Source organism: Hylobates moloch, unplaced genomic scaffold, assembly GCF_009828535.3.
Source record: "Hylobates moloch isolate HMO894 unplaced genomic scaffold, HMol_V3 SCAFFOLD_11, whole genome shotgun sequence".
Taxonomy (NCBI): Eukaryota; Metazoa; Chordata; class Mammalia; order Primates; family Hylobatidae; genus Hylobates; species Hylobates moloch.
Window position 1 is genome coordinate 847,783 of NW_026652286.1, and position 14,890 is coordinate 862,672.

Here is a 14,890-nt window from a genome sequence, read left to right on the forward strand (position 1 = left end):
TATGTGGATAATATTTATTTGTATCTTATCTACAGAACAAATATTTACAGATACAAACGGAATCACAGCAAAGTTGCTACAAAACCATCCAGACCTTGATGGCCACTTCTGAAAACATCCACGGTCAAGGGCAGGGCCAGGCCTGGCTGTGGAGTGGGCCAGCTGAGTACCTGGGCATCAGCCAAGGGAAATGGTTGGGGATTATGGCTTCAGCACTCTCCCCGGAGCACATTCCTGAGCGCTGACAACGTGGAGCCCTCACTGCCCCCCCTACCCCAGCGGGGAGGGAAAGGGGCCTGAGCTGGGGAGGGCTGCCCGGGCTCACTGTGTGTCTGCTCCAGGAGTCCCTGGCCCCTGTGCTGGCAGGAGCACCCCTGAGCTGGACGAGAGGCCTCTCTGGCCTGGGGCTGCTCCCTGCCCGGCAGGCTGCTGTTTGGCAGCTGGAGGTGGCAAGAGCTGCTGGTGCTGCCAGGGCGTGTTGGCCAGGAATGAGCTCCCAGGGCAGCCCTGAGGAAAGGGTCTTAGGAAGTGCCTCCCAGCTCACTACTAGGAGCTGGGGACTGTCAGTGCTGAGTGGGGCTGGGGTACACGAGCACCTGCCTCTCCTTTCTTTGGCTTAGAAGTGGGGAAGGAAGGGCCAGGAAAAGGGACCAAAGCCGCCCCAGCCTTGGCCCCTGGGCCGCCTGAGGGCTGGCTGTATGTGCAGAGGGGGCAGTGGGAGGTGGGCAGCTCTGGAGTTCCCTGCACCCTGGGATCCTTGGGCTGCTCTCACTCCCGGGGTCCCGGCAGGGCAAGGCCTCTGCTTGGGACCAGTGCCGCTGTTCCTCGCTGCTCACTCCAGGAGGTGAAGATGACAGGGCGGCAAGGAGAGGTAACCACAGCATGGCTGGGGATAGGCGCTACACTGGGCCCCGGACCCAGCACAGGGATCACAGTGTCGGTCTCGCACACACGCCTCTGGCCACATGTGCACACCACACACGTCCACACGCACCTCCCTCCTGTCTGGCGGCAGGCTCATTCTCTCTCGCAGGCACTCGGCCTCTCTGCCTCACATATGCGGTCACAGAGTGAATCCGAGCATCTTATTGCTGCAGGGGGCAGGGGCGTCAGGGCATCAGAGAAGGTTAATCCACGAAGAGCGAGAACAGCACCATCACCACGATGCCCGCACAGAGCAGAAGCAGCTGCTGCAGGGAGCGCCTGTGGGGAGGGAACAGGGCTCACGGTGGAGGCATGGGCGGAGGAAGCAGGCAGCGGCCAGGAGCCCTTCCCTCCTGAGCCCCTAAGGCCCCTGTGACTGGCAGTCCTCTTCCCCCAACAGGTCACTCACCACGGGTCCTCTTCTTCCAAGAGGTCAGGGAGCACATTCACCAAGGCAATGTAGAGGAAGCCGCCAGAGGTGAAGGGCAGGACCCAGGCTGCCGTCTCCTCTGCAGCGGGAGAACACCCAACTGGGTACCCGGGGCACCGCGTGTGCTCCCCGCCTCCCGGGCCTGGGGACCAGCGGCGAGGTAGCCACACCCTTTGGCTGGTGCCCCTCTGCCGATGCCACCCGCCACCACCACCCGCCACGCCCGTACCTACTCCCTTGGGGGACTGGGTACAGATGGCGAAGCCCGCGCCCAGTAGGCCCCCCAGCGCTGTCGAGAGTTGCAGCTTGGCGGCGCTCCATCGGTCAAAGCCAGCCCGGAGCAGGATGGCAAAGTCGCCCACCTGAAGGGAGGTCCGGAGGTTCACCCCGCGCCCCAGCAGGGCCTGATGCCCTGAGTACTCAGGTACGATATACACACTGAGCCCCCTGCCCTTCCCCACCCTTCCCCTGGGACCCCCATCCTGAGTATGGCGGAGATGGCAGCTGCAGGCTGCTGGGGTGAGGAGCTCCGGCCCTCACAGCCCAGCCCCAGAGCACCACACTGGGCAGGCCCAGCCCCACGCCCTTCTGAGCTCCACACCCATGCTGATCATGGGCACTGTGGGGGCCTGGGCCCCTGGGGGCTGCCCTACAAGCCTCACCTCATGGGGGATCTCGTGCAGGAGGATCGCCATGGTTGTCAGGAGCCCGATCTGCAGGGAGGGGAGCCGTGGCTGCGGGGTCTGTGTTGAGGGCTGAGCACCCCACTCGCCCACTCATTCCACAGAGGTTTACTCTGCTCTGAGCTGGCTCTGGGTGGGCACTGTGTTGGCCACTGGAAATACAGCAGTGACTAAAGGGGACAAGGAACCTGCCTTCACGAAGCTAGCAGTCTAGAGGGGAGAGACAGGACTCACTCAAACACTCACAGGCGCTGGGAAGGAAAGGATGGACAGGGTGCCCGGGGGAGCAGGCCCAGGGACCAAATTTAGATGAGGAGGTCAGCAAAGGCCTGGTGGAGGAGTCCATGTAAGTTGAGGCCCCAAGGATGAGTCGTCAGCCACTCAAAGCGTGGGCGGGAGAGCATTCCAGGCAGGGGGAACAGTGTGAGGTGGGAAAGATCTCGGCCAGCTGCAGAGTAGGCCGCCTCTGGGCCAGAGGCCAGAGGGAGGAGGTAGAGGAAGAAGCATCTAGGAGCAGGCAGGGGCCACGCCTAGCAGCTTGACAGGCACCCAACAAGGAGTGCTGGGAACAGGAACAGACCAGGGGCTTGGGATCAGAGAACGGTGGCGGCCAGGACAGCAGCAGGGAGGATGGGGTATGAGGGCCTTAGATGAGGGCGCTGGCAATGGAGGGGCAAGAAGCAGAGACTCCAGACACAGGCGGAATCCACATGGCTGTCACCGGAATCGCCAGAGCCCCACTGGCCCCAAGCCCCTCACCTTCTTGCTCACAAGGAAGCTGGCAGCCACAGCCAGCCCGTGAGTGAAGTTGTCGATGGTGTTGGCCAGCAGGTTGAGGTAGCCGCTGACCTGGGAAGGAGGGAAGGCAGAAGGCAGGGCTGAGTAGGGCTGGCCACTCAGGGCAGTGTGGCTGCAGGGGCCCTGAGCAGGCCACTCACTTTGATGCTCCGGACCACGGCACCGAGGCCGGGCTCTGCGGCCGGCTGGGCCAGACAGTGGCCTCCATTGAGCGCGGCGGCAGCAGCAGTGGGGTCTTTGTTGGGGGCCTAGGGCCAGGAGAAGGAGGGAGAGGTGACATTAGATGCCCCCCACTCAGCCAGGGCAGACAGAAGGGGAGAGAGAGATGGAAAAAGAGAGACAGGGGGCCGGGCACAGTGGCTCATGCGTGTAATCCCAGCACTTTGGGAGCCCAAGGCAGATGGATCACCTGAGGTCAGGAGTTCGAGACCAGCCTGGCCAACATGGTGAAACCCCACCTCTACTAAAAATACAAAAATTAGCCGGGCGTGGTGGCGTGCACCTGTAGTCCCAGCTACTTGGGAGGCTGAGGCAGAAGAATTGCTTGAACCTGGGAGGTGAAAGTTGCAGTGAGCCGAGATCACGCCACTGCACTCCAGCCTGGGTGACAGAGTGAGATTCTGTCTCAAAAAAAAAAATAATAATTGGGAGGCTGAGGTGGGTGGATCACGAGGTCAAGAGATCGAGACCATCCTGGACAACATGGTGAAACCCCGTCTCTACTAAAAATACAAAAGTTAGCTGGGCATGGTGGTGAGAGCCTGTAATCCCAGCTACTCGGGAGGCTGAGGCAGGAGAATCACTTGAACCGGGGAGGCAGAGGTTGCCGTGAGCCGAGATCGCGCCACTGCACTTCAGCCTGGGTGACAGAGCAAGACTCCGTCTCAAAAAAAAAAAAAAAAAGAGAGAAAGAGGAGCCTCTCTTTTTTCTAGCTAGAATTCTCTGCTACTCTATCAGTTGGGTGCCCCCACACTCAACAAACCCTCCCCAACTGCTGTCACCATCAGGCTACCAGAACAAGCTACATCAGGGGCTAATGCTGTCACTCCCAAAGAAGGTGGCCCAACCTCCTGCAGCTCCCAGGAGAGGGCCAGGAGACCCCTCTTTTCAGGGCTCAACTCAGACCCTGGGCCTGCAGGCCCCAGGCGCTACCACAGAACAGAGGCTGATACACCCGGCCCTTGAGTGTGGCCCCACCTGGCTGGTCCCCTCCTCCTTGCCGTCCAGGAACGTCTTCTCCAGCGCCAGGAAGGTCAGGATGCCAGCGATGACCCATAGCCCCAGCTGCCGCTGCTGCTGCAGGCTCTGCCCCTCACCACCTGCAGGGGGCGGCAATGCCAGGCCAGGCCAAGCCAAGCCAAGCCAGGGCCGTAGGAGGGGGCCATTTGGAATGGGATCTCATCCAGGGCACCAGGGCAGTGACAAGGGTGGATCGGGCAGCTGGGGCCCAGAACTCCCACTGGGACCAGGGCCCAGAGACCAAGACGATGACCCTCCCTCCCTCCCAGGCAAGCTCCTGCCGGAAATCCAGAATCCCTCTCCTGGTCATCCTGGCCATCCCTGGACGTGGGCACCAGGCCCCCACTCCTGGCACTGTCTTGCCCCTGGCCTGTGGCCTCACTCACCAGGGCTGGCGCTGCACGTGTAGGCCCAGGCTTCGGGCAGCAGGTGCAGAAATACATTGCCCAAGAGTCCCCCCAGGGCAAAGCTGAGCAGCTGCTTCAGGCGCCAGGCCCCAGCTACAGGGGAGAGATGCGGGGTCTGGGGGCTGACCCGCTGGAGCTCCTGGCCTGACCTCCATCCCACCCCACTCACTGGGCTCTTTCTGGGCCTGCAAGGCTGGATATGGGTGGCTGCTCTTCCTGAGTCCCCCATCTCACAGCAGAAACACCACACCCTGCCAAATGCCCACAGGGCCACCACCATGTCATGGTGAAGAGCTGACAGGTCCCCGCTCCCAACCCACTAGCTGGTGACCTTGGCAGATGACTTTGGAGACTCGGTTTCTCCATCTGTAAATTGAGTCTTATGGGAATTATTATTTTATCTTGTTTTGAGACGGAGTCTCGCTCTGTTGCCCAGGCTGGAGTGCAGTGGCGCGATCTTGGCTCACTGCAACCTCCATCTCCTGGGTTCAAGCGACTCTCCTGCCTCAGCCTCCCGAGTAGCTGGGATTACAGGTGCCTGCCACCACATCCGGCTAATTTTTGTATTTTTGGTAGAGACGGGTTTCACCATGTTGGCCAGGCTGGTCTCGAACTCCTGACCTCAGGTGATCCGCCCGCCTCGGCCGCCCAAACTGCTGGGATTACAGGTGTGAGCCTTTTATGGGCTCTTATGGGAATTAAATGACAATATGTGTAGCAAGTGCTCATTACATGGGAATTTTTCTCCTTTCAGCTGCTGTCACTCTCAGAAAAGGGGCAGAGATTTGGGGACTTGCAGCATCCAGAGTTGGAAGTCGCCTGCCTGAAAGCCATGTTAGGGAAACTGAGGCCTAGAGGACAGAGGCAGCTGGGTTTGGGGTGGGATCCCAGGGGAAACTGCTGTTTCCTGGCTGGGTGACCTTGGATTGGTCAAAGAACCTCTCTGTGCCTGTGCATCCCCACTTGTAAAATGGAACTAATAATCCAAGTGCTCCCTGCACTGACCCCGCAGGGCTGCTCTGAGGGTTGAGCACAGGCCTGACCGTGGCCCGAGCAGGGCTCTGTTCACAGCTGTGGCCCTGCCCTCAGCCCAGTGCCTGGCACAGAGCTGCTGGGTAACCATCTGGTAAGTGAATGGTTCCTGAGCATCCAGCTGGCAGCACCAGCCCCTGGGATGCTCGTTTCTGACAGATTCCCAGGGCCCTGGTCCACCCCTCTTGGGTGGGGGATAGGCACGTGCATTCTTAGCAGCTCCCTAGAGCTCTCCTGCGTTTCTTTACAACATGTTATTTGTGAACGGGTAGTACATGCTCATGGTACAAAAGGGTAGTCAAGACAAAGCTCCCACCTGTGCCCACATCCCTATCTCCGGGACCCCCTCCCCAGGGGCAGGCCCTGCTACCAGGTGCTCATAGCTTCCTGGGGAAGCCAGAGCCAGCCGCCCCTGGCTAGATAACTCCTAACAGGACCAAGGGGAGAAGTTCTAGTCTATCCTCTCCCTCCATCTGAGACACTCTGTGACCTGAGGTCTCCTAAGAAGAGCAGCAGCGTGCTTCCCACACGCTGGCCGGCCCTGGGCGCCATCGGAGAGTCACCCACCTTCTGAGCGCAGCATGGTCCCCATCTCTAGGGGAATGACGAGCAATGGGAAGACCCCACTGAGCCCCACCATGAGGGAACCCAGGAGGGAGCAGATCCAGGTGTCCAGCCGCTCTCCGCTCAGCAGAGCCCCCCAGGACTCGCTTTCCTTGTTGTCCAGGCGACAGGCCGTCGCAGTGCCCCGGCTCCGGAGGGCCGGCTGGGAACCCCCAGCCCTTCCCAAGAGCTCCAGGGCAAGGGCGGTGAGGAAGAGGAGCCTTGGGCCTGCCATGCCACAGCCAGGGCAGAGACATCCAGGCATGCCACGTACTGAAAAACACAAAGGCCACCTACATGAGCTGCCAGCCTTGGCTGCACACCTGCTTAGGAAACGTGGCGCCTCCCTCCTCCCCGCAAGGGACCCTGGCATCCCCTCTCCTGCTGTCCTTGCCAGAGCGTCTGAGCATGTAAATGCTGGGTGCACAGCAGTGGGGCCCTGTGTCTCCACACCCCACTCCTGAGCACTGCGTATTTTTTCCTTCTGAGCAGCTCCAGACTGTGTCAGCACCTCCGCCTGAGGCTAAACTTTCCCTAATGACAGGGTGAGGCGTTGGCTGGCTCTCCTCAGCCACCGGCGGTGCGGCCCGGCCCAGCTGGGTGTCTGGCTGCCAGGGGGGGCTCTGCCGCCCGCGACACCCCAGAGACTGAGGCGCCCCTTCTAAGGGGATGGGGTGGATTCAGAGAGACACACGTGGGGAAACTGCGCAGCTGAGCCAGGGCAAGACCATCCACGCTTCTTCCTAGGGTATGAGACCAATGTCCCCAGGGCACTGAGGGCGGCAGGAGATGGGGCTGATGAGGAAGGAGCCTTTAGCCAGGGGATGCCTCTCTCATGTAGAGCGCAGGCTTTAGAGCCCCCACTGTGAACTCTATGCTGCACTTTGAGCTGTCTAACTCTGGGCAAATCTCTGAAGCGCCCCCTCCGAGCCTCAGTGCCCTCATCTGCAGGAGAGGGATCAATATCACCTGCCTCAGCTGTGAGGACGAGATAAGCCTGAAAGTGCAGGTGGATGTGCCCGGCATGAGGAGGCCTAGAGGCCCTGCCTGTGCCAGGGAAGGCCTGGAGCTCCCTGCAGCAGGAATGTGCCCAGCCGGCCGATCACAGGATGTGGACGTGAGTCAACCAAGCGAGAAGTTCCATCTGGAAACTCGGGCATGAGGTTTAAATGTGGTCTGCTCTGCCTCAGGCTAGCTGTGACCTTGAGCTGGTGACGTCCCTGCCTCAGTTTCCTCACTTTCTGATGGAGATGGGAGGGGAAGAAAGCAGCTGCCTCTGGGTGGTGGCAGAGATGCCCGCGTCTAGGACCTCCAGGCCTTAACTAATCAGGGACACTGATGAAGCCAGCGGGGCTCCACTGCGGACCACAGGCAAGACTGGCCCAGGACGAGGCGGTCACGCAGAGGTGAGGGGACCACAGGCTAGCGGGAGGGAATACACGGAGAGTCCGAGGGGAGAGGAAAGTAGAGAGTGAGAGCGCCAGAGAGAGGCGGGTGGGACGCGGAGGGGACAGCGAGGGAGGGATGGGGCGCGGGGCGCGGAGCGATGGGGGAGAGGAAGCCGAAGCGGGCGAGCCTGACTCCCGGGTCCTGGGAGCCGGCCCAGGTCTGATGAGGACCAGTCAGACGGGGCGAGGGATCGGCCGGGTCCATCACGCCCGGGGCGCGGGCGCCGAGGGTCCGGCTGGCACTCACCGTGCGGCGGCGGCGGCGGCGCTCCGGGCGGCCCCAGCCATCCAGCTGCGGTGCCGAGCCCCGCCCAGGCTCTGCCCCGCCCGGCCGCCCGGCCGCCCGGCCCCCGGCCCGGGGCCGCCCCCGGCGCGCGGCCACGTCACAAGGGGCCTGTCCGGAACCCGGGGGCCGCGTGTCGCGGGGCCGGGGGGAGTGGCGGCGGAGGGCGCTTCCGCCTCGCGGCGGTGGGGGACCGGGGCAGAGGGCGCACTTCCGTTTGGGCAGGGCTGCGGGCCGGAGGGGAGGGCCGGCCGGAAGTGGGAGAGCCACACGCACCGCGCTCAGCCAGGCTGGGCAGGGACGGAGGCGGCGGCTCTGCGGGAACCGCGATCGGCCGGGCTGCGGGGCTTGCGGATCTGGCCGCCGCTTCCCGTCCAGGGCCGCAGTCTGCCCGCGGCCGCACGGGGGCGCGCCCGGCCGCCAGACCACGCCACCCAGGTCGGGCTGGGAGGGCTGCTGTGCGCTCCTGCTCTGAGTCAGCCCGGCCTGGCTCCTCCATGAGCAAGGGAAAGGGGAAGTGCCTGCCGCAGGGAGGGGCCTGGCCCCGGGAACCTCAGAAGAGGGAATTTTATTCTTACTCATCGAATTATTTTTATGCTTTGGTTTTTCACTGGGAACCTCAGGCCACTGTCTCCAGGGCTTGTAACCCTTTGGGGTCTAATACATGGTGGCTGGACCCTGCTGATGGAACTCCAAACCTGGGAGGCGAGGGCTCTGTGCTCCGCTCACCTGGAGGAAGCTAGACCTGACCTCTTTGGTTAGACTAGGGCAGCAAACACTGGATGGCAGTTCTTATAACCGCAATTTACTGAGCACCTACTATGTGCTATTCACTCTACTCGCATTATCTCACTGAATCCTCATATTATCCCATTGTGGTGGGTACTGTTAGCCCAGGGTCACACAGTGGCACAGATGGCAGAGCCAGGATTCAAACCTGGGTGTCCTGAAGCCAGAGTATGTGATACCACTTGTCACGTCTAGGTCCTGAACAGCAGTGGGAGTCTGGCTTGGCGTTTCCAGTTTGTATTCTTCTCTGGAAATCAGCCAGTATAGAAGATTCAGGAAGGGGCATGTGGGTGCTCACTTGGGCAGAGATAGCGACCGAGTACAAGTCTCTAAGTCTCTGACCCTCATCAGCCCCCCATGGCAGCTCCAACCATTTACTCTGACACTTTCCCCTCTGCTGGGGCTCTTGAGAGCACACTCAGCTCTCAGGGCTGCCTCATGTTGCAGTGTTGGCCTTCCTTAGACCGCCAAATTCTCCCTGGTGGCCCAGCTTGTCTTCTGAAGCTTTCTGTCCATCTCACCCCACCGGGCCCATACAACTGCCAGGACGTTCTGTTCCCTCCCTGAGTTCCAAAATGGAATCCCTGGGTTAGTTTCTTGGCAAAGAAAAGCTACTTAGGGATCCTGCCCTAGGACTTCTAAAATGCCCCCCTCCCTGTATGCAAAAGCGCTCCATCTTATGCAAAGCACTTCACAATATGCAAATGATTTCACAATAACACAGTCTGCATTCCTGCCTCTGGAGGCTGAGGGCTCCTGGCGGCCACCCAACAAGGGGATGGGCAAGACCCAGCCAGAAATGTTACTTGGTGCCAATGCACTACCCTTTCCTCCCACCTGGCCTGGAATTCCCATCGGATGCCTAAGGCCCAGTGGCTCACATCTGTAATCCCAGCACTTTGGGAGGCCTAGGAAGGAGGATCTTTTGAGCCCAGGAGTTCCAGACCAGCCTGGGTAACAAACTGAGAACTCATCTCTACAAAAAAATTTAAAATTAGGTGTGATGGTGCGCACCTGTAGCCCCAGCTACTCAGGAGGCTGAGGTGGAAGGATTGCTTGAACCCGGGAGGTCAAGGCTGCAGTGAGCCCTGATCGTGCCACTGCACTCCAGTCTGGGTAACAGAGCGAGACCTTGTCTCAAAAATAAAGAAATAAAAAAAAATTACAAATTAATAAAATACTGAATTAGATCTGCAGGGGTTTCCAGGTGTGTGAGAAAAGTGAGATGCAGAAATATTTAATATGATCCACTATTTTTATTTTTTAAGAGACTATTTTATTTTATTTATTTATTTATTTATTTATTTTGAGACGGAGTCTTTCTCTGTCCCCCAGGCTGGAGTGCACTGGCGTGATCTCGGCTCACTGCAAGCTCCGCCTCCCAGGTTCACGCCATTCTCCTGCCTCAGCCTCCCGAGTAGCTGGGATTACAGGCGCCCGCCACCACGCCCGGCTAATTTTTTGTATTTTTAGTAGAGACGGGGTTTCACCGTGTTAGCCAGGATGGTTTCGATCTCCTGACCTCGTGATCCGCCCGCCTTGGCCTCCCAAAGTGCTGGGATTACAGGCTTGAGCCACCACGCCCGGCCTTAAGAGACTATTTTAAAATAATGACAAAAAGAAACCTTGTATATGTATATGTGATTAAAGGTATCAGTATATATAAGTCTATGTATAATGAATACATAAAAAACATAGATAACACATTAAAGTGATATTATGGATTCTATGGTGGGAGGAACTAATGTGAATAGGGAAGGAAAAAATGTTGAAGGAAAACAACACATTAAAAGATGTATATGGCCATATATGGCCAGGCGTGGTGGCTCATACCTGTAATCCCAGCTACTTGGGAGGCTGAGGCAGGAGAATCGCTTGAACCTGGGAGGTAGAGGCTGCAGTGAGCCGAGATTGCGCCATGGCACTCCAGCCTGGGCAACAAGAGTGAAACTCTGTCTCAAAAATAAATAAATAAATAAAAGGTGTATATGATCACATGTATGCAATGTGTAAAATTGTATACATATATCAAATCTCATCTCAGATATATGAAAATCTCACTATATAAAATCTCTTTCTCTTTTTTTTTTTTTTTTGAGACAGGGTCTCACTCTGTCACCCAGACTGGAATACAGTGGCACGATCTCAGCTCACCGCAACCTCTGCCTCCCAGACTCAAGTAATTCTCCGGCCTCAGCCTCCCAAGTAGCTGGAATTATAGGCATGGGCCACTACTTCCCGGCTAATTTTTGTAGTAGAGACGGGGTTTCACCATGTTGGCCAGGCTGGTCTTGAACTCCTTACCTCAAATGATCCACCCACCTCAGCCTCCCAAAGTGCTGGGATTACAGGCGTGAGCCACTGCACCTAGCCTCTGTCTCTCTCTGTCTCTCTCTCTCTCTGTCTGGCCTACCTCTTGGTGTCTTGGTGGTTAAGACAATAAGATTCTTTGTTTTGTTTTGTTTAGAAAGAAGATAAAGGGAACAGAAGAGAAAATTCAAAAGGTGAATATAACAAATTTTTTTTTTTAACTCTGTCACCCAGGCTGGAGTGCAGTGGTGCGATCACAGCTCACTGCAGCTTCGATCTCCTGGGCTCAAGCAATCCTCTCACCTCAGCCTCCCAAAGCGCTGGGATTATAGGCGTGTACCACTGTGCCCATCCAAGACAGTAAGATTCTGATGCCAGACTTCCTGGGACAAATTACTTAACTCCTTATGCCTCAGTTTCCTCATCTCTAAATTAGATGTTGTTGTGAGGATTAAATGGATAAATACACACAAAGCACTTAGAACTATGCCTGACATATGGGAAGTTTTATATAGAGCTAGAAATTAATGCTATTTATATGTATGGATATATGGGTATAAAAATGTTAACGCAACATAAAGAATAGATACATTAAAGATACAGAATGGGGCCACCCTCTCTCCTTGCTGAGCATAAGAAAGTGTTTTTTTGTTTTGTTTTGTTTTGTTTTTTGAGACGGAGTCTTGCTTTGTCACCCAGGCTGGAGTTCAGTGGCACAATTTCGGCTCACTGCAACCTCCGCCTCCCAGGTTCAAGCAATTCTTCTGCCTAAACCTTCTGAGTAGCTGGGACTACAGGCACTCGCCACCACGCCCGGCTAATTTTTTATATTTTTAGTAGAGACAGGGTTTCACCATGTTGGTCTCGAACTCCTGACCTGGTGATCTGCCCGCCTCAGCCTCCCAAAGTGCTGGGATTACAAGCGTGAGCCACCGCTCCCGGCCTGTTTTGTTTTTTGTTTTTTGTTGTTGTTGTTTGAGACGGAGTCTTGTACTGTCACCAGTCTGGAGTGCAATGGTACCATCTCGTCTCACTGCAGCCTCCGCCTCCCGGGTTCAAGCATTCTCCTGCCTCAGCCTCCTGAGTAGCTGGGATTACAGGCGCCCGCCACCACTCCCGGCTAATTTTTTTATTTTTAGTAGAGACGGGGTTTCGCTATTTTGGCCAGGTTGGTCTTGAACTCCTGACCTTGTGATCCGCCCGCCTCAGCCTCCCAAAGTGCTGAGATTACAGACGTAAGCCACCATGCCCGGCCTGTTTTTTAGTTTTGGAGATGGAGTCTCGCTCTGTTGCCTAGGCTGGAATGCAATGGTGCGATCTTGGCTCACTGCAACCTCTGCCTCCCAGCTTCATGCGATTCTTATGCCTCAGCCCCCCGATTACAGGCGCCCACCACCATGCCCGGCTAATTTTTGTATTTTTGGTAGAGACGGGGTTTCACCATGTTGGCCAGGCTGGTTTTGAACTCTTGACCTCAGATGATCTGCCCTCCTCGGCCTCCCAAAGTGTTGGGATTACAGGCGTGAGCCACCGCGCCCGGCCACAAATGAGTGTTTTCTGACACATTTATCAGTTGGTTTGGAGGCCATAGGGTTTTCCTGGGTTGAAGCGCTGGACAGACAAACTTCAGCAGAGCTGGATGGGCCTGGGTACTGCGTGGCTCTAAGTGGCTGGGAGGTGTCTGGGATCGGGGAGCCGCAGATCTATTTCTCTGACTTCGGTGCGACGCCCAGAATCTGACTTTAACCCCTTGTTCCTGTCTCTGGCCCCTGCAAGACTGGCTGGCCTGGCAATGGCCAGTGCTTTGACATCCTTCCCTCCACTCTGGCAATCGAGGGCTAGAGACTTGGGCTGGGGATGGCTGCTTCCAGAGTGTGGTCTCTAGTGAGATATCCGGCCTTCTCCTTGTCACGGGGCTTCCTCCCGTGGGGGTCAGTCTCTTACTGAAAGGCATATGGGGCTCAGGATGGTGAGCACATTACCCAGGGTCACAGCTAAAAAGAGGCACAGCAGCTCCCCCAGGGCCACAGGTTCAGCTTCTCCAAAGAAGGCCTGCCCCTCTGAAACCCCTGACCCCAATCCTTTCTCAAGTCGTTCTTTCCAGGGTAGCCTTAGCCCCCTTATGAGTTCCTGGGGTATTTTCTCCACTGAATCCCCAGCCCTGGTTGGGCGACGCTCCAGTGACCCCACAGGGCCTCTCCCCTCTCCCCTTGCCACCAGCACTCCACCACGAACAGCTGAGTCCCACTACTCTCTGTCCAGCCTCTTCACTGTGGCAGGTTCTGTCACCCCCACCCCACTCTTGGCAGGCCTGGGATGTGCTTCCCTTTTTGCCACCTCAGTTGATTGAAACCTAGCCTGTTGACAAGGCCACCTCCTCCCTGCAGCCTTCCTGACCTGTCATCCTGAAGGCTGTGCGTGTTGGTGTGTCTCTGGATCCCTTAGCCTTGTCCCCTGGATACACCAGGCCTCTTTCCCTGCCAGGTGTAGGCTGCTAGAAAGAGCAAGCTTTTGCCCATACTCTGAATAAAAGTTTGTCCAAATCAGTTTCATGTCTCCCGTTCCCCTTCTCTTGTCTCAGGTGCACAAATTGGGGTGAAATCCTTGTGTGTTCTGCACTGTCCTTTTGGTCCCTGCAAGGCTCTTGTTTAATTTTTGTGTTGATTTACATATTTCCTTACTTGTTACCCTTTCCCTATCCCATCTCCCTGTCTCCTCCTTCAGTGAAACGTGAATTTTGTGATGATCAGTCTTTTGCTTTTTATTTTTCTTTCTCTCTTTTTTTCTTTTTTTCTTTTTGAGACAGATTCTAGCTCTGTCACCCAGGTTGGAGAGCAGTGGCGCAATCTCAGCTCACTGCAACCTCCGCCTCCCAAGCGATTCTCCTGCCTCAGCCTCCTGAGTAGCTGGGACTATAGGCGCCCACTACACCCAGCTAATTTTTGTATTTTTAGCAGAGATGGGGGTTTCACCATGTTGGCCAGGCTGGTCTTGAACTCCTGACCTCAAGTGATCCGCTGGTCTCGGCCTTCCAAAGTGCTGGGATTACAGGTGTGAGCCACCGCGCCTGGCCTCTTTCTTTTTTTAAAATTAGAGATGGGGTCTCTCTCTGTTGCCCAGGCTGGTCTCAAGCTCCCGGGCTCACATGATCCTCTGACCGCACTCTCCCAAGAAACTAGGACTACAGGCACACACCACCACACCTGACTCTTGCTTTTATTTTTTTGATAAAGCTTTTTCTGACATACATATGTATACCTAGACAATATTCCATTTGAATTGGCTTGAAAAAAAAAAAACTTTTAAGGTTTTACATTATTTAGTGAATTTAACAATTGTTTTCTTATAGGTTCTGCATAATTATTACCAAGTTTACCTCTAGATATTTTATGTTTTTGTGGAGATATATATGTGTGTATATATATATATATATATATATATTTTTTTTTTTTTGAGACAGAGTCTTACTCTGTTGCCCATGCTGAAGTATAGCACAATCTCTGCTGACCACAACCTCGGCCTTCTGGGCTCAAATGATCCTCCCACTTCAGCCTCCCAAGTAGCTGGGACCACAGGCACAAACCACCATGCTCGGCTAATTTTTTTTTTGGTATTTTTTGTAGAGATGGGGTTTTGCCATGTTGCCCAGGCCGGTCTCGAACTCCTGGGCTCCCAAAGTGTTAGGAATACAGGCTTGGGCTACCATGCCCAGCCTAGAGTCTTTTATATGGGTACTCATATCATCTCCTAATAACAAAAGTATTAGAAACAGGGAAGGAACATTGTTATTTGTAAAGATATGGCTTGGCTTGGTTTTGAACTTCATGAGAAGGGTAAGGACAGCTGTCCTTTGGCGTCCTGGCGGGATGGGGGGGAGTTGGTTCCAAGACTCCCTAAGGATACCAAAATCCACAGATGCTCAATCCCTGATATAAAATGGTGT

General features: G+C 56.1%; 1 protein-coding gene and 1 long non-coding RNA gene across 10 annotated transcripts in view; one reads left to right on the forward strand and one right to left on the reverse strand.

The window, feature by feature from the left end:
- Nucleotides 1-8,875, reverse strand: SLC39A13 (solute carrier family 39 member 13). 8 transcript variants are annotated; one of them, XR_009215560.1, is made up of 11 exons: nt 7,813-7,988; nt 6,082-6,390; nt 4,462-4,575; nt 4,034-4,155; nt 2,976-3,083; nt 2,797-2,886; nt 2,017-2,067; nt 1,584-1,716; nt 1,334-1,433; nt 995-1,203; nt 1-170 (listed from the first exon to the last, which is right to left on the reverse strand). XR_009215560.1 is itself a non-coding variant. In XM_058446490.1 (10 exons), exons 2-10 carry the CDS (start codon nt 6,380-6,382, stop codon nt 1,128-1,130), a joined length of 1,095 nt encoding a protein of 364 aa, XP_058302473.1. In that variant the 5' UTR covers nt 6,383-6,390; nt 8,786-8,875; the 3' UTR covers nt 1-1,127. The 8 variants fall into 8 exon arrangements, 6 of the variants coding, with proteins under 6 accessions (XP_058302473.1, XP_032021869.1, XP_032021867.1 ...); XR_009215559.1 differs by having other exon boundaries at nt 326-1,203; XM_058446490.1 differs by lacking the exon at nt 7,813-7,988 and adding an exon at nt 8,786-8,875 and having other exon boundaries at nt 1-1,203.
- The window catches only part of LOC116476274 (uncharacterized), a 25,548-nt gene continuing 17,850 nt past the window's right edge, over nt 7,193-14,890 (forward strand). Inside the window, exons 1-2 of one of the 2 annotated variants that reach the window (XR_004250178.2) lie at nt 7,193-7,523; nt 11,105-11,141. This is a non-coding gene — a long non-coding RNA (uncharacterized LOC116476274). The remainder of the gene's footprint in view (nt 7,524-11,104; nt 11,142-14,890) is intronic. The other variant, XR_004250179.2, reaches the window with a different exon arrangement.